This window comes from Neovison vison, chromosome 4, assembly GCF_020171115.1.
Source record: "Neovison vison isolate M4711 chromosome 4, ASM_NN_V1, whole genome shotgun sequence".
Lineage (NCBI taxonomy): Eukaryota > Metazoa > Chordata > Mammalia > Carnivora > Mustelidae > Neogale > Neogale vison.
In genome coordinates, this window is record NC_058094.1 from 41,435,396 (window position 1) to 41,461,370 (window position 25,975).

Genomic DNA, 25,975 nt, shown 5'->3' on the forward strand with positions numbered 1-25,975 from the left:
TGCTCTGTGTCCTACCCTCCCTGTGCCCCCGGCGGATGGGGCAGTCACCCCTGCAATAGTGCCGGTCACTCTTATCCGAGAGGAAGAAAAGCACCTCAGGGGACCTCACACTGTCCACGAAAGGTTCTGGCCTCGGCGGCCCTTGCCCGTACTCACTGTCCGGAACCAACCAGAAGTCCCATGACCCCACCCAACCGTGCAGTGCCCGCCTGCAGCGCGGCGGTTGGCCAACAGCTCAGATAGGCCTCAGCGACGTTAATCCAATCATTCAGATGGACCGGAGGGATCTGGCATCCTGTGGTCTGACGACGTTTTTGAGGGCTAGTTTGGCAAACCGACCGCTATTCAAAACAGTGTTCCTGTAAGAAAATACGTGCCAAGTTCCAAGCAGCTGACTTATATAATAAGTGGAATGCAATCTGTTGGTAAGTTGGGCTTCCTATACTTAAAAGTTTATTTTAGAAACATAGCCCCAGAATTTGACAGGCTGGATTGAATTATTCAACTCCGGCCATGACAAAGAGGGCCGGCTAGGTAATTTGTGGGTCCCAGGCATGGGGATCCTTGTTTAAAAAGCAAGAGAAAAGTGCCGCTAAAGGTACTGAAATATAAAGGTATTTTCTTCCTTCCATGGTGTTTTTTAAATTTGGTATTTAATATTTTCCTCAGTAAAGAAAAAGCAAACTTCTAAAGTATTAGCGTGATTTACACTGTTCATCTTTATGGTGTGCAATGCCAGTTTTAAATGCAAATATGAGCATTTCACCAAATTTCTATTTTCGAGTTGGTACTTGCATGTGTATCTCATTCTTAACATAACAGTGGAAATGTTGTACAAAACTAACTCAGCTAATTTTATTTCACTTAATACAAAACAGAATGCCAGCCTTCTACCTTCAGCTTACTGACAAGCAAGGAAAGACTGAAAGGAAAGGAACTAGGGACTGTTCTCTCTCTCCTTCCTTCTACATCTGGTTTCCAGAGCCGGTGGTCCACTCATCCAGGAAAGGACCAGGAATAACATAGGATATGATAGAGTTCTTTGTTCGTTCATGTCTCTTGCCTTCTATCTGTGTTCAAAACAAGTTCTTTTTTTTTTTTTAAATAAGATTTTATTTATTTACTGGACAGAGAGAGAGAGCCCAGCCCGGTGGGGGTGGGGGAGGAGGGCAGAAGGAGAGGAAGAGGGAAAAGCAGGCTCCCTCCTGACCAGGGAGTCCGACCCAGGGCTGGATCCCAGGACTGGGATCCTGACCTGAGCAGAAGGCAGACCCTTAACCAACTGAGCCATCCAGGTAGGTGCCCCATCGAAGCAAGTTCTGGTTTGAACAAAAATGTGTGGTCTCCCAGGCTGCTAGAGGCCCTCCTCACCCAGGCAGAGAAAACACACCTGTCTTGCACCTGTTGAGCTCCCATGCATCATGGGTCCACCAGAACTCAGTGTTCCTAGGGCATCTCGAGCACTTTATGTAAATGGGGTGGTGAGGAAGGGCATTGGGCACTCAGTGCATACATCTGTCTCTCACAAGCATCCTCCACTGTCCCACTAGACTTCACTTCTGAAGCCGAAGTTCAAAGAAAAAAATTCATAGGAATTTTGACATAGTGACAGCAGAGCATTAAATCAAACACAACACCCTTCTGAGCCCAGGTCTAGGCAATTGCAGAGGGCACAGCCAGGAAGCTGACCTTGATGACAACCGTATCTTCTCCCCCCTGACTTCTGCCACTCTCCTCTCCTTTGTAGCAACTCTGAGTAACACTGCACTAAGAGACAGGAAGTGAGCCTGAGCAATAGGGCCTGCCATTGTGTGTTTGCTCCACAGATATTGATCGAGCACCTACTATGTGCCAGGCACCGTTGCAAGTGCTGGAGATAAAACAATACACAAAACCAAAAGCCCTGGTCTCACAAAGCTGACCTGGCAGAAGAGACAGCAAACAAAATGTGTACACAAAATAAGTAGCATGGTAGGTGGTAGTAGGTGCTAAGGAAGAAAAAGTAATCCAGGGGAGCGGTAGGAAAGAATGGATTGAATGGTGTTCACGGTTAGCCTTTACAGCCATTTACTGTAATGGTTAAAGGTAGAGAAATGGTCATAGGAGAAGCTGATGGGGAAAATGGCGGGTACTGATCATTGGAATATAGGAAGCCTCCCCAAAGAGGGGACAGAAGTTGTGTTCATGCTGGACACACCATACCCCCCATGTACACACACACACACACACACACACACACTACGCAGGGTTCCTGAGCAAGGGGGCTTCCTGTCTCTTCCAGCCAAGATGGTCTATTGTGTGTCAACACGAAATGAGGTTCATTAAAAGAGTTTCCATGAATGTAAAGCCAGAACAAATTATGAACTCTTGTAGCCCCTGGAAAGTTCAGTAACCCGCATTTAAATCAGCTTTTCAGTCGAACCTTTCACAACCACGGTTAGATGAACCTGTTGATTAGGACACTGTAATTTAAGCTCAAAGTGGTGGGGGTGGGTTTTCCAGTCCTGTGAATCAGATATCCAGTTTGCCTAAGGGAGAGACAGAGGGTGAGGTAGTTCCTGCGGGGCTTTGTTCTGGCAGTTGAACACAGAACAACACCAGACCTTCAAGAACACTGTGCTTGCCAGTCTGTCTTTGAAAACATCTCTAGAAGCCGTTCAACTGACTATCCAAGAGAATTGCTTACTAACCTGATTATTTTTTAAATGAGATTAAAAGGCATTTCTTGACCAATCTGATACTGGGCAGTAGACATGAAGATGGAAAACTTTAGAAAAAAACAAAGATTTCCTCTTTGCCCCTTGCTTTTGTGATATTTGTCTCCTCTTTTAGTAAATCAACAGACAGATTACCAGATGGCTCTCCAGGACCTTGCTTTTGAGTCACTTTTACATTCTAGGTTCAAATTCCACTTCTATTAATTTTTAAGGCATCTGGTAGTTTGGGGAGAAGAAATTGTATTATCATTTCTGTAACTAAAATGTGGCAACCTTGCAGAAAAAGAAATCAGGGCCAAATACACTGACCATCAGGACCCAGGGCCACGTCCTGTTGTCACATCATCCCCTCTTTAATTTGAGGAAAGCTGAACTTGAAAGTTAATGCTTAGCCAGATCCTCCTGCCTGGTTCTCCACGCAGGCTGGCAAGAGGATCAGTGCTGGGCAGCCAGCCGGAGAGCAGTTACAGGAGGCTGGGGAGCTACCCACCCCAGGCACAGTTTATTCGGTGCTCTCATGCAGAAGGAGGAGGGCTGCTGGGGACACTCGTTACTCATTCACCACACCCACTCAGAACCCGGTCTGAATGGATTCGTGTTATTATTTGTTGGCAGATTCTGCCCACGTCCCTTCAGGGTAAACCCTGGCATCTCTGAAGCTGGCTTTGTCTCTCACCCCATTGTTGGGTTCCAGCTGAGATTCTGCATTTTGAGGTCCTTAAAGAACTTTGCAAAGTAGAAGGGACAAGAGAAGAGGCAGTCACACAGGACACACTGGTTGTGCTATTCGGACCAGTCCATCCAGTTCCGAGGGACTCCCGCATCTTGAATAGATAATGAAAGGTTAATGCGCAGCTGGTCCCCATTGACCCGCTACCTTATCCTAACATGCTGGGTAAAGGGGGGGTTCCTAAGGAGGGCTTACGGAACACAGGGATGACAGGAATGACAGCTTTACAGAAAAATTTACGCTTGCAAATATTACACTTATAAGCCAATGTAGGCTCATTGATGGTAACGAAGTTACCACTCTGATGCCCCGTGTTTACAGTGGGCCACCTGTGTGTGGTAAGGAGAGGGGACATAAGGGAACTCCCTGTACTTTCCACTCCATGTTTCTGTGAACCTAAAACACTTTTAAAAATAAAGTTCAGGGGCACCTGCGTGGCTCAGTCATTAAGCATCTTCCTTTGGCTCTGGTCATGGTCCTGGGGTCCTGGGATCGAGCCCCCCATCGGGTTCCCTGCTCAGTGGGAAGCCTGTTTCTCCCTCTCCCTCAGCCTGCTGCTCCCCCTGCTTGTGTTCACTCTCTGGCTGTGTCTCTCTGTCAAATAAATAAATAAAATCTTTATAAATAAATAAATAAATAAATAAAATATAAATAAAGTTCTTTAAAGACCAAAAAAAAAAAAAAGAAAAAGCTGTGAGATCTCCCCGTTCAAAGTAGTTTCATAGCCCAGCCATTACCCACATACACAAAGAGGATGAAGTGAAGTGAAATTAAATATCCTTTGTCTTCAGGCAGCAGCTAGTTGGTGTAATTTAAAATACAAGTGTTAGATTTAAAACTGAAAATCTTAATAATTACCGTTAATTAAACATTTGGGGTACCCCGAACTAAGCATTCATCTCATGGGCTTCTTAAAAACAGCTCTTGTCAGGAAAATGCTATTATAATCCCCATTTCACAGGAGAGGAAACAGGCTTAAACTGGTTTAAAAAAATTGTGTCTAGTCACACAACCAATAAGCAAGCAGCTAGGAAATTAGCATTAACTCAAGGAAAAGCTGAAGGAGAGGGGAAGTCGTCAAATATTTTTTTGCCTGAAAGAAAAAAGAAAAACAAAATAAACACACAAAATTTTAATTAAAAATGAAAAAAACCCCACAAACCCTTACTCTCAAGGATAAACAAGCTGTAGTTGACAAGCTTGGATGAAGGGGGAAATAAAAGAGTAAATACAGGGACATAGAAAGTGAGTATCATTTTCTAAGCAAGATACAGCTAGTAGGGGGGAGGGTGAAAACAACTCTTTCAGGAAAAAAAATAGAAGCTAAGTTTGGGGAAAGGTAAAAACAAGCAAGGGAAGGACATAAGAGTGGAGCGAAAGAAGTATTTTGAAAGGGTGGGATAATCTCATTTATATAACTTACATATTAGAATTAATTGGTTTCAACAAAATAATAGTCCTTGGTGGCATCGAATAGGCAAATGCTTAAGTGCTTAAATTGCTTAAATTTTAAGCACATCTGCCTTCGGCTCAGGTCATGATCCCAGGGTCCTGGGATGGAGCCCCAAGTCAGGCACATTGCTCGGGGGGAGTCTGCTTCTCCCTCTCTCTTGCTTTCTCGTTCTCTCTCTCAGATGAATTAATAAAACATCTTTTAAAAAATTAAATGCTTAAATTCAATTGTATGTTCCTTTTTTTTTTTTTTTTTAAGATTTTATTGATTTACTTGACAGAAAGAGAGAGCACAAGCAGGGGGAGCGGCAGACAAAGGGAGAAGCAGGCTCCCCACTGAGCAGGACGTCCAATGCAGGACTCCTTCCCAGGACCCTGGGATCATGACCCAAGCTGAAGGCAGATGCTCAACTAACTGAGCCACCCAGGGGTCCCTCTATTACGTGTTTCAATTAAAAAAACCCTTTAAACAGCTTTTAGTTTTTGTTCAGTATAGCTGCTGCTGCCTGCCCTCCATCTCCTAGAGCTTAAGTGGATGTCCTGCTGTCCCTGCATTAGTGTCTGGCCTCTGGTGGGGTGAGTACCTCACTGTGTGGTGCTTAAAGATATGTGTAGGGTACAGTGTGGCCCCAAACACAAGCCAGTGGCTTCACCTGGTGCTTAAATGAAGCATCAGCCGTCTGTTCTGAAACTGAAGGAAACACTGTGTTTGCCCTCCTGAGGCTGTATCCTGGGCTCTTCCTAAAGGATCTTCAAGAGTCTGAACTTTGCAGGATTTTTGCCACGTGTGCTATTGTAGAATGTAACCCCCATGTACGGATGGACTTGAGGGGCAGCTGTCCTCCCACTGCCCACCCAACTGCGCCCAAACCCTAGAACCAGGCATCAGGAGAAGCGACACCCAGTATTACAGTGGGTCTCTCACTCTCTGTTCTCTGCCTTAAAACATTCATTTCAAAGGACACCTCTTCATTTCAGCATTCTTTATCGAAATTACACCAAGACCTCAATCATCCCGATCAACAAATACCACAAGTAGCTTGTTCAAAGGCCTCTATCTCACCACCTCAGGCAAGTCATAACCCGGGGTCTCAGATTCCTTATCTGGACACACAGAGTGGCTCAGATGACCTGAAGCCCCTCCAGCTACAAATTTCTATCATTGTGTTCACCTCCTGCCTCAGAGCCAGCGAAAGCTGGAGTTAAAAGAACTCGAAATCTCAAATTCTTTTTTTTTTTTTTTAAAGATTTTATTTATTTATTTGACAGAGAGAAATCACAAGTAGACCGAGAGGCAGGCAGAGAGAGGGGGGGGGGAAGCAGGCTCCCTGCTGAGCAGAGAGCCCAATGCGGGACTCGATCCCAGGATCCTGACATCATGACCTAAGCCGAAGGCAGCAGCCTAACCCACTGAGCCACTCAGGCGCCCCGAAATCTCAAATTCTGACCAATGTATGAACTTCGCATATGCTACCCAAGATAGGCCAGTTCACGCTCAGACTTAAGAACACACACTTGCGCATGCATAGGCCCATGAAGACAGCCTCCACCCCCTACACCAGACGCAGGCTAACACAGCTGTAGCTTGTAAACAGAATAAGAACAACAGTCTCTATCACTGCATTGGACTCCAGGAGAACGTCTTAGGACCAACTGATGTATAAGGAGGTCAGCAGAACGATCCGTCCTTTATGTGTAACTTATACAGACTCCTGCTGTTAGCATTATGAAATAGCAAAAGGAGGCACGCCTGGGTGGTTCAGTTGGTTAAACGGCAACCTTGGGCTCGGGTCATGATCCCGGTGTCCTGGGATCAAGTCCCGCATCAGGCTCCCAGCTCCACTGGGGGATCTGCTTCTCCCTCTGGCCTTCTCCCCTCTCATGCTCTCTCTTACTCTCTGTCAAATAAATAAATAATCATAAATTTTTTAAAGATAGCAAAAGGAATAAAAGAGTGATGAGCTAATATTCAACTGTCGAGCAGTCACGGAGAAACCCTGAGTGAATTCAGAATGTTTAAACTTCCAAATGGTTCACAACGCTCAGAACAGCACATCAATCACTCTGTGAGTTTATCAATCCCTGTAGCAATTCAGAGCCCCACATCCTACCTTGGGTCTCTACTTAGATTTTTATTCCAGTTACCTTTTATTTCTCTAGCCTATCCTCGTGTTTCTGAATTACTTACCCTGGATTTTTAATGAAAGGAGTCCAGGCATGAATAAGTTTATAAATCAAGAATAACCATGTCTCGTATAAGGATTGTCAGGTGGCGAGGTCCCCGCAGCATCAGTGATGTGCATTACTTGGTTTCTAGGTGAGTTTGGGGTCTTCGATCAAATGACAAGAGATTTAGTACAGTTAATCATCACCGCTTATAAAAAAGGAAGAGTAACAAACGGAAACTGTATCTATTTGTTCATGTAGGTCCTAAAAAAGCAAAATGTACAAAAAGAAGATCTGTTCCACAGTATTTACATGTTCCTGTTTAGAGTGGGGTGGGGTGAGTGCAGCAAGGGTCAAACCTCAGCTTTCCGAAGCTCCCCCCCCCCATAGCCTGCGTGCAGCCAGTCTCCACGGTGGCACATCCCCGATCAACCTCTGAGCAGCTGCCGCAGGGCCCCTCACAATCTGGCCCCACTAGTCGCTCTTCAACGAACACTACGTCTCAGCCTCACTGAACTACTTAGTCATTGATTCCTGGTGGTGTGAAAGTCCCTCTTCGCTGCTCATTTGACCATGCCCTTCGCTTTGTGGGCAAATTTTCCCTCTCCAGTCCAAGAAAGGCTGCCTTCTTCTAGAAATACCCGAGTCTTCATCCCCCTACCCCCTACTGAGGGACTTCTGAATTCATTCTTCGGAACATTTGCAGCTGGCCAGTCCTTCCCAGCACCAGATTCCTATTACCTTTGGCCAGTGGCCAAAATGTGAGCCCCCCTGGTCGTCTCTTTGCCTGTACTCTAACCCCAAAGAGCTTTGAGCTTCCTTGCCAGTGACCACCTTCCTGTTGCTCCCTTCCCTCTGTAACCTTTACTGAGCCCTCTAGAACTTCATTCCATGTAATCTCTCTCTCACACACCATCATGTCACTACTGGGTCCTACTCTCCATCTCCTTAGGCTAAACGAACCCTAGCTCATTCTTGCAAAGACACCATTTCTCCTTCATAGCCTTCCCAAGGAGATGCCGTTCATTCTCCCTCACCCCACAGACTATATGCAGGAGTTGGGAGAACCCCAATGTCAGCTCCAGCTAATACTAAACTAGCCTTTATACTACACTCTGTCAATGTCAGACATCGACCTCCAGACATTCCTCCTCTTCATTCAAGGAGCCTTTAGCACTTTGCCCAGCCTTCCTTTCCACACCAAGTCCTGCCATTATCTTGGGTAGCTTCAAGATCTTAGTTCTATTGATCTCAAAAGAATGTCCCTTCAGTGCCACTTAAGCCACCCTTCTCTTGACCTCCTCCCAAATCTTGTCATCACCCAGAATTGTTCTTGCTATGAAGTCTTAAATCCAACAGCCTGCTCTGATCATAAGCCACCACTTTGCATTTCAATTACCATCCATCTTTTATTTCAGCAAGACCTTTGGTATCTTGATTCCTCTGCTTTCTCCTTCTCTATCAACCTATTTTTACTTCAAATCCAGACTCCATGACACATCGAATTAATCACTGTCTTCCAAATACCCTCAGCTCCATGGCTACATTCATTATCTTTCCACCACACTCTCCCTCAATAAATCTCATGTACTCCGCTTGGATCTTTCTGGCGTTTAATTTCTTTTTCTACATAAGATGTGAAGTCATTTGCTTTGCAATTTTTTTTTTTCTTGAGGAACCTGTCATCTCTGTATTTAATTTTTGGAGCTAGAGAATTATCTTGACATAGATATAGGTATAAAGCACTGCCAAAAAAAAATTTTGCTTCTGATACATGTTTATAGCATTTTTACAATGAGATGTTTCCAAAATCATGACAGCCACATGCTCTGAATATTTATTGTGTGGGGAGCATGGGTATTAGAGCTTTGTGGATTCTCATTTAACCTACCCAAAAATTCTGCAAGGTATAATTGAGCCCAGCTCTCACATAAAGAAACTAAGACCGAGAGAGATTATATAACCAATAAGATTATGCTGCAAGTCCACAATAGCCTGGGTGGGAATATAATTCTGGTTCTGATGGAAACTAAAGCCAGTCTCCTTTCTACCCGTATTGCTTCTCCAGTGTGGGAATTTCTGTACCCATCCAGTTCACTGATGGGCTTCTTAGCAGTGCCCAATGGAGAACATTAGTTAAGACATGTAAAAAATACGCAACATTATAAAGCAACAGCTAAAGCACCAGAGATTTTCCCCCAGAATTGGAGTTATGGACGACATCTCTTAAAGAGATTTTTATTCCATGCCCATGCCATATATTTTTTAATATTACATAATTTCCAGGACGCCTGGGTGGCTCAGTGGGTTAAAGCCTCTGCCTTCGGCTCAGGTCATGGTCTCAGGGTCTTTGGAATTGAGTCCCACAACGGGCTCTCCCCTCAGCAGGAAGCCTGCTTTTCCCTCTCTCTCTCTCCCTGCCTCTCTGCCTACTTATGATCAAATAAATAAATAAAATCTGTCTGTCAAATAAATAAATAAAATCTTTTTTTTTAATTACAGAATTTCTTTTGTTGATACGTACTGTACCAAGATTTTGTTTATAAAGTCTTATTATAAAGGAATCCTATTAAAAAGTCAGCTCTCAACTTTCTTTTTTGCCCCTAGAAATAACAGTGATACCAACTTTCAAAGCCCCTATTTTCCATACTCTAATCACCATCATGTTCTGCGAGAAATTTCTAACATCTTGAATTTTTCTTCAGCCATTACAGCCTACAATGGAATACTGACAAAAACATTAGTAGTCACCGGAGGAAAATATTTCTCCAGACATATCCCTGTAATGTGCCATATTTTTATAGTTACCAACTGACCAGTTTTGCCCTCTGCCAACCTAAAAACCAGCCATAAGCTTTAACAAAGAGGCAGCTTTGGGTGTCTTTATTCATTGGAAAACTGAGAAGTGGGTCCTCGGAATGTAAATAAACAAATTCCAACTGTCCCCAAAGAGAAGTTAATAGAAAAGCTTTTCCTCCTGCCCTTTGGGAGGATTCCCAAAGCAATGCGAAGTCTGTCTAAAGTGAGGTGTTGTTGTTGTTTTTTTTAAGTGAGTATTTTTACACCGGTGTGAGGAAGGATTTGAGTAGCCTAAGTAAGAAATCTGGAAAGAGGCGACAAGGAGTAACAGAGACATTCTTCACCTCTGCTCGAGTAGATTCTGTGTTCTCCAAAGCGCATTTTGAAAAGGCAAAACCCGCTGCATCTTCTTCTGCAGAGAGGCAAAATCAAGAAAAGGCCTCTGCTTGGCCAAAGCAAGGGCACCAGAATAATGTGAAGTGGCCCAGATGCCTTTGGAAGGGACATCCCTGTGGTGGGCTCATCCTTCCAGCACTTGGAACACCTGGCTGGGTGGCCGTCAATCCCATCGCACCCACAGAGCTGGCCTGTTAGACAAGGACGGGCGCCTGGCCATCCTTGGCACCCTTTGTACTGAAGGAATTAAAATATCAACTAGCGACAGCACTTCCTTTAAGCTTGCAATGCTTTCTTAAAGAAAATACTGTATGCATGCGGACTCGAAAGAGAAAGACATTTATCTTTCTCCTAAAAGAGGATGGTCTAGTGGACACTGTGATGGCATCCAGTTATTGGGCACCTACTCTAGGTCAGGCACGTGTGACGCACTGAGGCTAAAAGCATGAACAAAGCAGCCCTCAGCCTCATGGGTCCCCAGAAAGCCTAAGAAACAGACCACATAAAGCGACTGTAGGACCATGGGGCAGATCGGACTAGCAGATGAGCCCAGTTCTGGTGGGGGGTGGGGTTCGGGGAAGAGGGGGGCGGGCTACAGGGAGAGAAGGCTGTGAAGTGGTCACTGTTGAGCTGGGTTTTCTCCAAACTGCCAGTGCCAGGAAGCAAATCTCAGTATTTCCTTTGAAAGGTCCCCAGTTCTAAGAACTCACACAGGCCTGGAAAGAGCTACATTCTTTAGATACATAATATCCTAATTAGTGGCCATCCTTGGAAGCCAAACAAAGCAGTCCAGAGCTGACTCCAAAGCCACTCATCTGATGACAGGCTAGGACAGAGAATGACTTCAAATAAGAATAAGCTCTGACGGGGCTATGTTTTGCTAGCATCCCACTTAGGAGCATTGCCTAATTTACTCACTCCTAGGTTGTTGTTTCTTTTTTCTCTTTGTCATCCCAAAGCAAGTCTGTCTTCAGTTGTATCCAAAGGGAAATCTTAACAAATTCATAAGGTAAAAGATGCAGGTTAAAAAAAAAAAAAAATGCATGTAAACTTGACCTTAAAAGTATCATTCTGTTTGAATCCAGCAAGTGAGCAAAAGTTGTTGGATCCAAGTCAAATGTTTCCTAGCAGGGCCTAGCTTCCTCTTGGTCTAGAGGCCAACTTTATTTTTTAAGTATGGGTTACTTAAGCAAATGTTCATCCTTCAGAAGAGAATTATAACCTAATAGCTGATTCTAGTGTAGGACAGTAGACTACATTTCTTCTTTCTTTCTTTTTTCTTAAAATTTTATTAATTTATTTGACACAGATAGAGAGAGAGCTTGGACAAGCAGGGGCAGTGGCAGGCAGAGGGGGTAGCAGGCTCCCCGCTAAGCAGGGAGCCCAACTCGGGACTCGATCCCAGGACCCTGGGATCATGACCTGAGCTGAAGGCAGATGCTTAACCGACTGAGCCACCCAGGTGCCCCTGTAGTAGACCATATTTCTATCTTGAGCTGTAACATGCCTTCATTCCAAAAATTTCTGAAGTACGGGTTATGTACATAGAGGAATTCAAAACTGGAGTTTTCTCCACCCCTCTCAATGCCTCACACCAACCTTATTTTCATCATAGAACTTTTACTACCTGACATCCTATTGTATGATGTACTAGGACATAAACTTAATGAGGGCAGGCCCTTCCATTCCTTTGATTTCTGCTTTGATCGCTGCTATAAACCCAGAGTCTAAACAGTGGCTGGTAGAAGTGCTTGATCAGTGAGATACTTGCTGGTTCATTCAGGTGAATGGAAGAGCCAGCCATTGTGCTGGATAGTTGACATAAGTCTATAGAACATAGTAGTAGCTGCCTCATTTCTATATATATAAAGGAGCTGAAGGGTCTTAGTCTAGGGCTGGATGGAAGACATGCATCTTTACTCTGGTTTGTGTAGCAAGCACATTGTTTCTACTTAGATCATGGGTTGACTTGGGGTGATTTGGTGTAGAGAATAATGGAGATTATGGAAAAGCAGCTGAATTTTACCACTGAATGGGTAAATAAATAAAAGGATAAATGTGCTTGATTGAATAAGTGTGAAAGTTTCTAAAATAACAATATGGGATCCTTTCCCTCGTGTCACATTTAGTAGGGTTAAATAGCCTCATTATGATAAATATAGTGGATACAAAACATACATAAATGAAGTGTTGAAGAAGCCCCAGAAAATCAGCAATTAAATGAAAAAGACAGCTGAGGATATTGAGCTGAAGCTTATTTTAAGAGTAGGAGTTTGCTAATGTTGCTTATTTGCAAAATTCTTTGGTGGTTCCCTCAAATACCCACAGAGATTTCCCCAACTTCGTGTAGCCTCTTCAGGTAAGACATAGCAGTATGACTTTGAGCCAGTGTGCTTGGGTTCACACTAAGGGTTCATATTAAGGGTTCACACGTTAGTGTGAACTTGGGTTCACACTAAGGGTTGGCCGGTTATTAGCTGTGTTAACTATGTTGCTATCCCTGCAAGTCAAGGATAATAATAACATACCTATGTCACAGGGTTCACACGAGAATTAATTGACTTAATGAATGTGCTTAGAACAGGGCCTGTCATACAGAGCAACGTCAAGTGATAGTCGTTACTATTACTGTTGTTGTTATTAATGGAATCACGATTATTGTTGTTATGAAAAGCTTAGTATGCCTAAAATTGAAAAAAAATTACTCATTATGATTAAAGGCAGTTCCAGTTCCCATCCTAGGCAGTGAGGTTAACAGAGTTCAAATGAGGACCCATGCCAGAGGGAAGGACAGTTTTAACCGTCCAGCTAAATCTTGCCCCTAAAATACATACCACTGCTTTTAATGGAAAGGGAAGTTAAATCAAATTATTCCCATATATACAACATGAACTTAGCTAATAGCATTACACAGGAGGGAAGCTCCCCATGAAAATAAAGAATTACTGCATCCTTTGTTGGTAATGGCATAATTGGTAAAACATAAAAAATGGGAAAACCTAAATGTTCAACAGTAGGAGATACAGACTACTATATAGTCCCTGAAATCATGGTGTACAATCTACTTTCTGCCTGTATGGTTGACTCCTAGTTGAAAATCAAGCTTTTGGAAATCAGTATACTCCTGAAAGAACTAACTTCTAGAACTTGAAGGCACTGATGGGGGAGCCTAGGTTCTGATGACTGTAAAGTTCTTTGGAAAATCCTGCGATATGAGGACTCATCTGTTGCTTGCGGGGCATCTCTAAGGCTCCTCTCATTCCCACCACCTACTTTGTTTTCCAAAGTCAACTTCTAGGCTGGAGTAGAGGATGGTGGGCCCGTGTCTATGGAGGACTGGAAAAGGGGCTGCTGTTACAGGTGTTTGAGACAGAGATTCCTGGGGGCTCCTGAATCTGCTTGTCTGCAGTTGCTATGAAACATCAGAAAGGAGAGAGGAGATCCTTTATTTCCTACTGCTCCATGTTTGTAAAGGGTTTTTTTTACAGGTGAGAACAGCTGATGCTTTAGTGGTAATATTCCCATCTGGAGTCTCTTCTGCTTCTCCAGGGTGAATTCTCTTAATAAATTTAAAAAAAAATAAAAGTGTCTATTGCTACATCTTGAGTGTTCAGAATTGGGAAGAGGTGATAGAGCACTGAACCATGAAACAATGAACTGGAGGCAGTCAGGGGGCAAGGTGTGAAACCTCATCTACCACAGCCTCTGAGACAACAAAGGGAAGAGATAAGAGAAAAAGCAGAGAAAATGAGGTGGGCAGTGGCTGCGGACAGCTGAAAAACCCCATACAGGTGCAATGACCACACTCTCTGGGTTAAATATTGGTGTTCTGAGTACGAGGACGAAACCGAATGCTATTGGAATATTTGGAACTTATGGTTTCCTGATTCTACAAAACCTTAAGGGGAAATGAGACAGATTGTGTCCCAAGAAGAAGAAAACCTAGTAGCTGTGCTTGGGAAATCTTGAGGAAGTTGAAAAGTAAACTGACAATTTGAGAAGTCTGAGGAAACTGGAATTTGAAGAGAGATGTTTAAGATTATTTTTTGATTTAAAAAATGTTTATAGTAGAAAAGTTAGAAAATACTTTTTAAAGGCATGAAGAAAACAAACTATCTGCAATCCCACTACTGCAAAGTAGCAACTCCTGGTATTTTGTTATATTTTCTTCTAGTTGTTTTTCAAGGATTTTTTTTATTATTATTAGAGAGAGAGGGAGGCACTCATTGTGTATGAGCACACGCGCGCACACACACACACACGTGAGTACGGGAAGGAGCAGAGGGCAAGGGACAGAATCTCAAGCAGACTCCCCACTGAGCTTGGAGCCCAACATGGGACTCAATCCCACAACCCTGAGATCATGACCTGAGCTGAAATTAAGAGCCAGACACTCAACTGATTGAGTTACTCTAGTGCCCCTTTTCTTCTAGTCTTTTAAAATTGAATGTGTAATTTTTTAAAACTGTAGTAAAATACACATAACAGAAAATTTCTCATTTTACTCTGGTTTAAGTGTGTGGTTCTGTGGGATTAAGTAAACATCACCGCCCCCAGCTCCAGAACTCTCTTCTTCTCAAAACACAGGAACTCTGTACCCATGAATCAGTAGCTCCTCATTCTCCCCTCCCTCCAGCTCCTGGCAGCCACCATTCTACTTTCCATTTCTGTGATTTTAATTAAATACATAAGTTTTATCTAAAATTAAAATTATACTGTATATCGTTTTGTGCCCTGCTCTTGTTAATTAATATTATATCCCTCATACCGTTAACTCGTCTTGCCAATGTCACTTTGCAATAGATTCTAGACAGATGTTTCTTCCTTTTCTTCTTTTTCTTTTAAAATAGGGCGTATTTGTACTTAAACTTAGTTTTATAAGTGACATTCTGTTGAATGTCTTAAGTGACTCCATAAAATTAACAGATATTGCAACGTGTTCAGCAAAACAAGATTAGAGCTGTCCCATGGTGTCTTCTTTTTCTACTTCAATAAAACTACACGTGTTAGAACAAAAACAAAAGAAAAATACCTAATCTAAGTTAATTCTCTGAGACCATTTTAGCACAATACACATGTGTGCCAACATTCCACATTTTTTTCCTATTATAATTATATACATATAAAAGAGAGGACTATAAAACATAAAGGAACCCCCAGGTTCTTATAACACTCTCTTTCCCAGAAGAGTTGCAAGACTCTTGGCCTTATTTCCACGTTTCTTTTCTCTTGGGCCAAATTTAGACTAACGGAGAAAAACCTGGATGGTGGTTACTTTTAACCTGAAACGATTACCAAGAAGAAAACTTTTCACTTTTGTAATGTGAGAAAAGGAAAACAGGACAATCTTCCTTTGGAGGTCCCATCCCACTCCCACAACCCCTTGGCTCATCTGCTAAGGTGTCAGTGGGATTTTCTGTATGGTTTCAGGATCGTTCGGTGGCAGGCACTGGGTCATGCCCTTCCCTAGGTCTGGAATGCCTCTCTAGAGGGAAAGAGCCAAACTTTCAGTTGTGGCAAAGGGGAAATAAAAATCCCTGAACCCTAAAAATCCTATTTCCTCCTAGGGCCTCATTTCCCAACAACCCAAGCCCTCCCTGGGACCAGGCACTATGAAAGGAACGGTGTTTTTTTCCTTTAAGCCTTAGAAAATACAACCATGCTGAATTAGCCATATCCCAAACTTATTGAAAAAGGCCATTGCTAATGGTAAGATTTCAGCCACATCTGCGCTTTGATGGGCAGACCTCAAAGTCTTTAGTACCATTGAAGCCTCTCCTCTTACTTGTCAGTGTGGTGGGGGCACCACCCCAATCCAGAGAGACCCATTTTCCTTAAAGCTGGCTCCGCTGTCTGGCCGTGTTCTGAGGGGTCACCACCAGTTCTCCTGGGCTTCCGGCTGGCCAACAAAAATGACTGTGTGCCTCCACATTGTCTGCACACCTTCACTTCCGCTGCCTGGTCGAAACTTCCATGGTTCATGCCAGGGTTTGACTATGAGAGGAGCATGCAGAGGAGAGAGCCTGTAGTGATGTTGCCTGGAGACCAACCTCTTGAATTTCCCACCCTTCCCACTTCTTCAGCCTAGGTTACCGTCCAAGCGTTCTCACGGGCTTGCAGGAGGCACCCACCCACCACCCACCCTGGTGTTCCACTCTCATTCTGAACTACCACACCTCTACTGCCTCACCTCTACAGCATTTATAACTGGGCATTTGCAAATGCTATAAAAGAATGGCTCTTCCATTAATACAAGATTGGCCTCTAATGCTTTCTCTGGTACCCTTTTCATTGCTTCCAGCTTCAGGGGAGCATCTGCAAAAGTGCTTTCCCAAGCCCTCTCCGTCTGAGACTCTGAGAGTGTTTGGGCTTTCTGCCTTGATCTGGGCTGCAGATAATGAATCCCTGAATCATACATGAGGCACTACAGTCAGTTGAAGACAGGTGAGTCTGTCTGATCTAGAAATTGATCTTAACCAATCAGGGAAGCTAGATTGTAAAGGTTCGATCCAGGGGCAGTCCTTCCCCTTCTCAGCTCCTAATCAATTCCTGTTGTGCCTCACCCTGTGTAAGGAATAAATATGCAATCACAAAAACACACTGAAATGAGGATATCCGTAAGAATTAGGTTTTAAAATGATTTCCCCCCCAGGATGCGGTCTACATGCAAAAAATAGACGAAGGGAACAATAGTAAACAGAAGGACAAAGCAAGTAATTAAAGCTAAAAAGCAAGTTTTGCTCCACAAAAAAACTATGATGGAATTGTGGTTTGATTTTTCCTCTTTGTCAAATAAATCTTAAAAAAAAAAAGAAAGAAAGAAAGAAAGAAAGAAAAGAAAAGAAAAAAATTACTGATAGTGAAAAAAAAAAAACAGTCTGATTTGCTGAAATGTTTGGTTTAGAGGCTACTCCCTAGAAGGTCAGATGCAAAGTTGCCTTTGACTTTCTAAATATATCATAGTTTGAATACACTTGTTACTGATTTTCTATAGGTTTAGTTTCACTTTATGCATGTTTTTGGTATATGTTGAACCAACTTCTATTCTAGAGCTGGGTAGTTGGGGATCACATATTTTTAAAAGTATATTAATTCAGAGGGTGCTGGGAAATACTGGCTAAATAAGGCAGCTTTCAGTATAATTTCTGACTAGAAACCTTTGCATTAAAGAATTCTGAGTCACTGTATCTATTATGTCCATAGAAGAACACATTGTTTTCTATTTTTGTAGGCATTTCCTGTTTTACTTTAACATACTCTGTGATGTAGGTATGACTATTGTTTTGTTGATTCTTGTGCTTGGACAAGCCAAAACTCAGCAAAACCATGCTCTTTTTCTTCTTCCCCTCCACCCCGCCCTCCCTTGCCCCAAGGTTACTATAAAAAGCAGGAATAAAGTGAATGTTGGCTGCCTCCCAGGTTAATGTTCCGTAGTTTGGGTGAAGCCAGATCTTGGAGCACTTTTCATTTACCTACTCATTTAAGCAATCTAATTCTGAGTCAGGTAAATATACTTGAGCCAAATTAAAGTCAAGTGTTTAATATGTTTGTTTTCAGAATAATTTTATTTACAGTAATTGCTTTCCTGTTTTTCATGCAATACATTGTGTTCTCAGCAGGGCAAAGAAGTGAATTTAGACACTCCTGTCTGGTGACTTGGTCCATTTTCTTTGCATCTGCTGATAACATCTGGCAGTATCCAAAGTTCCAATCTCAAGTGATTCACATAATATACAATGTTGCCCTAGTCTGGTTTTCTCTTAACTGGGACTGTCTAATAGGATTTGGGCTAAGAAATTTCCAGAAAGATAATAGTAGAATCTTAGATTTGGAAAGGACCTCTCAAGTCATTTAGTGCATTTCCCACCCAATACAATGATCTCTTCCATAGCATACCTGCCAGTGGCCATCACCCCTTGACTTCAAACACTTCTATGGACAGGGGCCTCACAGTGGACAAGCAGTTCATTCCACTTTTGGATACTGATGATGAGGGACAAAAGGCTAGCTGAAGACAAAGCGTAAGCTGACACACTGCAACTTCTCCCCAGCCCCCACTCCTAGATGGGACGTTGTGACATTCTTTCATGGATCTCCCAACTATCTTAATTCCTTGCTAGAGGGGAAAACAACCTTAACTCTACAATGGCAAGGCCTCCTGTATCTTTAGGAACTCTTTAGCCTATGGAAGTTCTTTTGAAAACTTTCCTTTCCCCTTACCAACCCCAACCCCATAGCATATAATCAGACACCCCTCATCAACCCCCTGCAGCAGCTCTTTCTGCCCCTGGGTCCTGTCCCCTTACTTTAATAAACCCCCATTTTGCACCAAAGACATCTCAAAGAATTCTTTCTTGGTCGTGGGCTCTGGACACCACCCCACCAAACCTCACCTACATTCCAAAACCCCATTACCAAATTCCTGGAAAGTTCTTCCTTGTGTTGTCATGATGAACTGAGATTTTGTCTCTGTAATTTCCATCCATTGGTCCTAATTTGATCATCAAATGACAAATCATATTATGGTCATAAAATTCAAATTGAGAGTAACATTTCAATTCTTCTTTCCCACGGTGAAAATGTAAATAGTTCTCATACTGCCTCCTAAAGTGACTTTCTTTCTCCAGGTAAACAACATTTCTTGTTCTTTTAACTGTTTGCTCTCCTTTTATGGCTTACAAAATTGAGATTCTTTAACTTGCCAGAGGCAGAAACCCCAATTCAAAATGGCTCAAATGAAGAAAAAAAGTATTAATTTACTCACTGACATGTCCACAGGAAGAGGAAGGTTCTGGCCCAGTCAATGCCATTAGAGCTTGGTCTCACTTGACATCTGTGTCATACAGTGTCCCATCAGGATTAAAAACACACAATCATTTATACAGGTAAAGTTTAATCTAAAGAACTGTTAACCATAACAGGGTGTTGGAATAACAAGGGATTGGCTATAAAGAGAACTCTTTTTTTTTTTTTTTTTTTTTTTTTAAGATTTTATTTACTTATTTGACAGAGAGAGAGATCACAAGTACGCAGAGAGGCAGGCGGGGGTTGGGGGGAAGCAAGCTCCCTGCTGAGCAGAGAGCCCTATGCGGGGCTCCATCCCAGGACCCTGAGATCATGACCTGAGCTAAAGGCAGAGACGTAACCCACTGAGCCACCCAGGTGCCGCCAAGATTTTGTTTTTAAGTAAGCTCTACACCCGCCATAGGGCTTGAACTCACAGACCCAAGATCAAGAGTCACATGCTCCTCCCAACTGAGCCAGAGGAGCCATAGAAGCAAAGAGAATTCTTTAAAAAATGCAAGAATAACACGTATAAGGAGCAATATTCCTCTTGGCGCTGGGATAGAGTATCCAAGGGAGCACCAGCCATTCCCATCCCCTGACCCCGAGCTGAGATCCAGACCTTGTTGGGGCGGTCACAGCTCTATTTCACTGATTGGCAGACAAGGCTGTCATGCTGTTTCAGGAGAACTTCCTGGAAATGCACCTCTGGGAATTTGCTGGAAGGTCATCCTCTTAGAATATAGTATAGTATAGTATAGTATAGTATAATATATACTATATTATTTACAGGTAGTAAAGAAAAAAAAATATTTAAGGGCCCATCTACACTTCTGCAGAGCAGACAATAAAAGTTGAATTTGGGACTAAGAGACAATAGATCAGTAACTGGCCAACAACCATTATATTCCTTTCCTCTCTTCAGGCTCTGTACACACTCTCTTATGATGGCAAGATGGCTGTCAGCAGCCCAAGTTTCTATCTCCTCCTTTTGGTGACTCAGCTGGGAAGAGAGTACTCTCCCAAGTATTACATCAGATTAAGTTTAAACAACCCCAGTTTATCAGTCTTGTATCATATGCTCATTCCTGCACCAATCACGGTATCCTGGTGGCTGTGTTGCCCTGATGCACCAGCCCTGAAGTATCCTGCCCCTGGAGGAAGGGGGTGAGTCTACCTCACCCCTATCAAATATACAGAGAAAATTCCAAGTAAAATCAAGTCGTCAATACCAGAAGAAGGAGTGACTGATAAGCAGGCCTAAAATCACACCAGTGCCTGTTAGGAGCAAAGATCTCAATCAACCAATGCCTCTCTCTGTTTAATCACCTTTGTAAAGTCAAACAGTAATAATGCCTATTTGAGCTAGAAGGGATTTTTAAAATGCCACACCTTTATTCCTGCCCACATTTAGAAATAATTGAGAAATAGAGTCAAGAATCAGTAGGATGGAGTATAGCATTTCAGCTTTATTAGGGAGAAAAGTTGATATTGATGATGTTCAGGGGCTGACCCAGTCTCTGGTACTAAACAGCCCACAGGATGCTGCACATATCCCTGTACACATCCCTGCACACATCCCTCAGGCCATATGCATTGGCAACTGTAAAGCTTATGACATAGGGGGTTCCTGGGTGGCTCAGTGGGTTAAAGCCTCTGCCTTTGGCTCCGGTCATGATCCCAGGGTTCTGGGATTGAGCCCCGAGCCGGGCTCTCTGCTTAGCAGGGAGCCTGCTTCCTCCTCTCTCTCTCTCCGCCTGCCTCTCTGCCTACTTGTGATCTCTGTCAAATAAATAAATAAAATATTTTTAAAAAAAATTTAAAAAGCTTATGACATAGACCTAGGGGAGTAGACCAAGTCTTGTGTTCTTTGTAGGTAGACAAATCTCAAAGAGAAGGAGAGGAGTGAGCTGATCCAGATATGCACAATTCTTTTTTCTAAACTTCCTTCTGCAAATAAGCTACTCTTCTTCCCCTGGGGAAGAATCAGTGGGGGAGGGGGGAGGGGAGGGCAAGAGAATGTCTATCACAGCCCTAGCCACATTCTCTAGCTTGGTTACTTGGGCCAACTGAAGCTTTAGCTAGCTATCCGTGGAGCATCAGGCATCTATCAGATCTGGCTACCTCCTTAATGTGGCTCTCTCAGTTCCAACCACTGCTCCTTTGGGTTATTCTCTGGGTACTTGCAGTGTTTTAAATTTGAATTAATTGCAACATCTAAAGAGCGGGTGATATCACATACAATTCACATTTCAAGTTCTTTGGTGGGAGGATGGAAATCAAGAAACTTGGGACTCTCGTTCTCGATGAAATAATCAGTTAGACCAGAGTAGTGGCTGTCACCTTCTGGATGGAGGATGCCCTCTCCTTTTCGCCCCCATCTCCACTAATCCCAGTTACTACAACTGATCACCTCACTCATTTACCTACCTGCCTGGCCAGTATTGGCATTTAAATGTGTGCTGGACCCCCATGGTTGGGGCCTTCCCTGCCATGCTGGATATCCTGGTTCAGCCAGGTGGACATTCATCTGTACTCCTTTAGGTGGGACTAGTTAGCCTTCTAGTCTAGAAAGGCCCAGGCAAAGGCTGATCTATATCTGTAACTCTTAAAAGAATAAAACAACAGGGGCACCTGGGTGGCTCAGTGGGTTAGAGCCTCTGCCTTCGGCTCAGGTCGTGATCCCACTGTCCTGGGATTGAGCCCCACATCAGGCTCTCTGCTCTGCAGGGAGCCTCCTCCTCTCTCTCTCTGCCTGGCTCTCTGCCTACTTGTGATCTCTGTCTGTCAAATAAATAAATAAAATCTTTTTTTTTTTTTTTAAAGAATAAAACAACAATAGTCACATTAGCTTTGCAGTTAAGCACGGCTGTGGTGATTATGGTGGTATAATCACCATGTAGAAAAGATTTTAGAATGTCCACATTTGCAATCAGGAACAGCACCTCACAGCATACACAATAAAATCCTATGATCTTCCTAGTATTTACACACACACACACATACACACACACACCCAGAGTGAGAAGAGATTTACTGGTAACTATCAGAAAACAACTCTCCATGGATCTTTTTGGGGTTTTTCTGTATGGCTTGCAAGCTCAGTACTGACCTCCCTTTATTTCAGATCATATTCCTTTTTTAAAGATTCTATTTATTTACTTGAGAGAGAGAGAGTCAGTGTACACAAGCAGGGGAAGTGCAGAGGGAGAGGGAGAAGCCGACTCCCTGCTGAGCAGGGAGATGATGCAGGGCTCCATCCCAGGACGCTGGGAGCATGATCTGAAACAAAGGCAGATGCTTAACCAACTGAGCCACCCAGGTGCCCCTCTAGACCATTTTTCTTAGCCTCATCTAAGAATGTTTATACAGTGAATAGCCTTGGAATATGGTTGGAATATAGAAATAGCATCTTCCAGCAGAGCGAAGGGCAGCCATGTTTACAGTCCAGTATAATAAAGATAATGTCTCCTCTGGAGCAAAGGGTATTATTACTGGCCATTGTAAAAGATTCATGTTTCCTAAGCTCAGGCTTGCCTCCTGTAACTCACCCCATTGTGTGCACAGTTGCCATTGGGTTCTCTCCACATTACCCCAGCAGCTGTGTTTATTTTGTGACCTTAGTCCCTCCTCGTGGCGAAGTAAATTGGGCCAGTCTGGGCGCCTGATTCTAGGACAATATTACATTGGCTGGTCAGTACTTACCCTGCACCCCAGCTGGACAATCAGAACTCTCTGAGAGAATGAAGTTGCTACTAACAGGAACAGGAAAGGAAAGGCTGCCTAGAAAGCCTGAACACGAGTTAGATCTGGGGCCACCACCAACGGTAATAGCAAGTCAAATTTTGAATGGAACACATGCAAAGAAACAATGTTGCTGTAAGAAACAGAGACAGAGATAGTGTAGCCCAAGAGAAAGAGAAAAAGTAGCTTTGGTTCCTGATGGCTTCCTAGTCTCTGCTAACAGAGATCTTTATCATAAATGTCCTTTTTCTAAGGACTTGAGTGAGTCTTTGTTTCAATCAACCAAAGGAGCCTGACCAAGACAGCTGGCCATGTCTGTAAGCAAACGTCTAGCTGGGAGACAATACTCTCTTGCTCTATCACAAAAGACTCCTCTTCCATAAAGGGACCATGAATGTGAGGCAATCATCTTAATCACTCATAGTAACCAGAAAGTTGCCTTTAAGAATATTACTTCGGGGCGCCTGGGTGGCTCAGTGGGTTAAGCCGCTGCCTTCGGCTCAGGTCATGATCTCAGGGTCCTGGGATCGAGTCCCACATCGGGCTCTCTGCTTAGCGGGGAGCCTGCTTCCTCCTCTCTCTCTCTGCCTGCCTCTCTGCCTACTTGTGATCTCTCTCTGTCAAATAAGTAAATAAAATCTTTAAAAAAAAAAAAAAAGAATATTACTTCAAAAAGGAGAATCTTGTGGTATGTGACTTATATCTCAATAAAGCTGTTATTTTAACGTGTTTTTTTTTAAGAAAGCTAATATAAATACAAATTATTGAGTTTTTCTTGAAAGTACCAGAGAAGTCATTAAAGACAAATGTGTGGGACAGATTGAGTCTTCCTGAATATAAGGAACAAGAAGAGCTTGGGAGTATAATGACCACATGCCCTGGGTCATTTGGATCGGTGACCTAAGAGCTTGGACAGTCCCAGGGGAAACCTGAGGGACCCAGGACGGCCCTGACTATGGAATTAAATAGTCTGGGCAGCAGGTATCGTTAGGTTCTGTGACCAAGCACTATCGCTTAGGTGACCTTAACATCTGCTGGCGTTTCTCATCCATTAGGATGGCCATTAACCAAAGAATAGAAAACAACAAATGTTGGCATGGATGTGGAGAAACTGGAACGCTTGTGCATTGCTGGTGGGGACATAAAATGGTGTACCCGCTGTAGAGAAACTGCCATACTATTTTCTACAGAAAAGGAAATCCAGTTACACAGAAGATGTTGTCCGGAGTGGTGGGTGTGGAGTGGGGGGCCTCTAAGAGGAAATGCAGTGAGGTTAGCACAGAGAGAGCATTAAATGGCTCCCAAAACCATCCCTCAGGTTTTATCAAGATCCAGGACCCCAGAAGAATTGGGCAGAGCCTTGAGATGAGTCTCAGACCAACGTGGAATACTTAGGGGCTCTCTTCTCTGTAGTAGTAAACTCATGCATAAATATTCATATTCATATTATTTTGAGTATACAAATTAGAATATCATAAATGGACATGGCATCTAGACCCAAGAGCATAGGGACAGGCTAAGGGTATGGAGTGCTGGGTGAGCCTGGAGGAGAACACCTTTGTCTGAGCCAGGGGAGGTGCTGCCTGGGCCCTAGGGACGTATAGTGTGTGTGACCCCCCACACACACACTGGGATAGTGTTTCTAATAATGTGTCATATGACATTCTGCGTGTTCCATGTAAGAAAGGATTTGGTCTTCCAATAAGGCTGATAGGTCACTGTCTGCAACCTCTCTACCCCATTTGCTGATATGGAAACAAACTTTATTTGGTGAAATAAAAAGTGGCTACTCCAAGATTTTGCAGATGGGGCCGTTTCGGCCTCTCTTAGGAAGTATTTTGTTACACTTCCAAACAATTTGAAGTTGTGGATCAGTATGTCTTTATAGGAATTCTTCTTTTCTCCATCTTCTTTGAATTACCTTTATCAAGCCCCCTGGATAATGATAGAATGCATTCTTATCAATTCAGAAAGGGGATCCTAATGTTGCCCCATGGAATTAGGGCAATTCCTCCAGTAATCATGCCCTTTGTCCAATAGTAGCCAGTAATGGTGGGCAGGTGTTCTTAGGACTAGTGGCATGTACCTGAGAGATGCTTGGAGAAGCAAAGACTTCAGTTTGAGGTCATGGGACAGAATGAACATATTTAACTCTGTAGCTGTGGTCTCATTAGCATCTTGCCTACCCCACAAACCATGCTGCAGACAGAACAAGCCTCAGCCTTTTACCCAGCAATCATCAAGATGCCTTTGCAGGGGTGCCTGGGTGGCTCAGTTGGTTAAGCAGCTGCCTTCCACTCAGGTCATGATGCTGGAGTCCTGGGATTGAGTCCCGCATCATCAGGATCCCAGCTTAGCGGGGAGACTGCTTCTCCATTAGACCCTCTCCCCTCCCATGCTGTTTTTTACTTGCTCACTCTCTCAAATAAATAAATAAATAAATAAAATCTTAAAAAAAAAAAAAAAAGATGCTTTTGCAGAGGTCTGGATCAACAGACATGATTTCATTGCTCTGTGGTGTATCGTTCGTGGGTGCAATCCACTTAAGAAGCTAGATGGGCTATTTAAGCAGTTCCCACTCTTAGCAATGTGCAGTATTAGACACATTCCAGTACAGATAGAACTAACACACACTGAGTGCTTGCTCTGTCCCAGCCACAGTTCTAAGGGCTTTTGATGCTTACTCGTTGAATCTTCAAAACAACCCAGTAAGGTAAGGGCTATTATTATTCTGATGGAGCAGGTGTAGAAATTTAAATAAAGAGCTGTTAAGTCACTTAATCCAAAAGCAGCAGCCCGTAAGGGGCAGAGCTGGGGTTTGAGCCCAGAAAATCTGGAGTTAGAATCTGTGCTTTTAAATCTTTACACTACTCTGCCTCCCTTGTACTATATGGTTTGATACAGTGGATAATTATACATCAGAACCACATTGTCTTCCAGTCTTCTGAAGGACCTTTTTGTTTCTCTTTAGGGTTGGTTGTTTGCCCCCCTCCCCCTACCATCAAGATGTCTTTGGTTAATATCCTTTCTGGATCCCAACACTCAGTGTCAGTTCTAGGATTTGTGTTGCTATGGAAAATTTCTGGCTGAAAGTGGTTTTCTTATGCTGATTAGTAAATAACTTGTAACTTCTTCAGGCAATGAGCTTCTGGAAAGGAATTATGATTACTTTTTAAAGTTTTTTTTT

The 25,975-nt window shown here is 43.1% G+C and overlaps 1 protein-coding gene across 2 annotated transcripts in view; it reads left to right on the forward strand.

Annotated features, from left to right (window-relative positions):
* Positions 1-266: 266 nt before the first annotated feature.
* PLEKHF2 (pleckstrin homology and FYVE domain containing 2) overlaps positions 267-25,975 on the forward strand; it is a 74,760-nt gene continuing 49,051 nt past the window's right edge. The window contains exons 1-2 of one of the 2 annotated variants that reach the window (XM_044245259.1): positions 267-425; positions 16,562-16,704. In XM_044245259.1, the coding sequence (XP_044101194.1) occupies positions 16,677-16,704 (28 nt within the window). In that variant the 5' untranslated portion in view covers positions 267-425; positions 16,562-16,676. The remainder of the gene's footprint in view (positions 426-16,561; positions 16,705-25,975) is intronic. The other variant, XM_044245260.1, reaches the window with a different exon arrangement.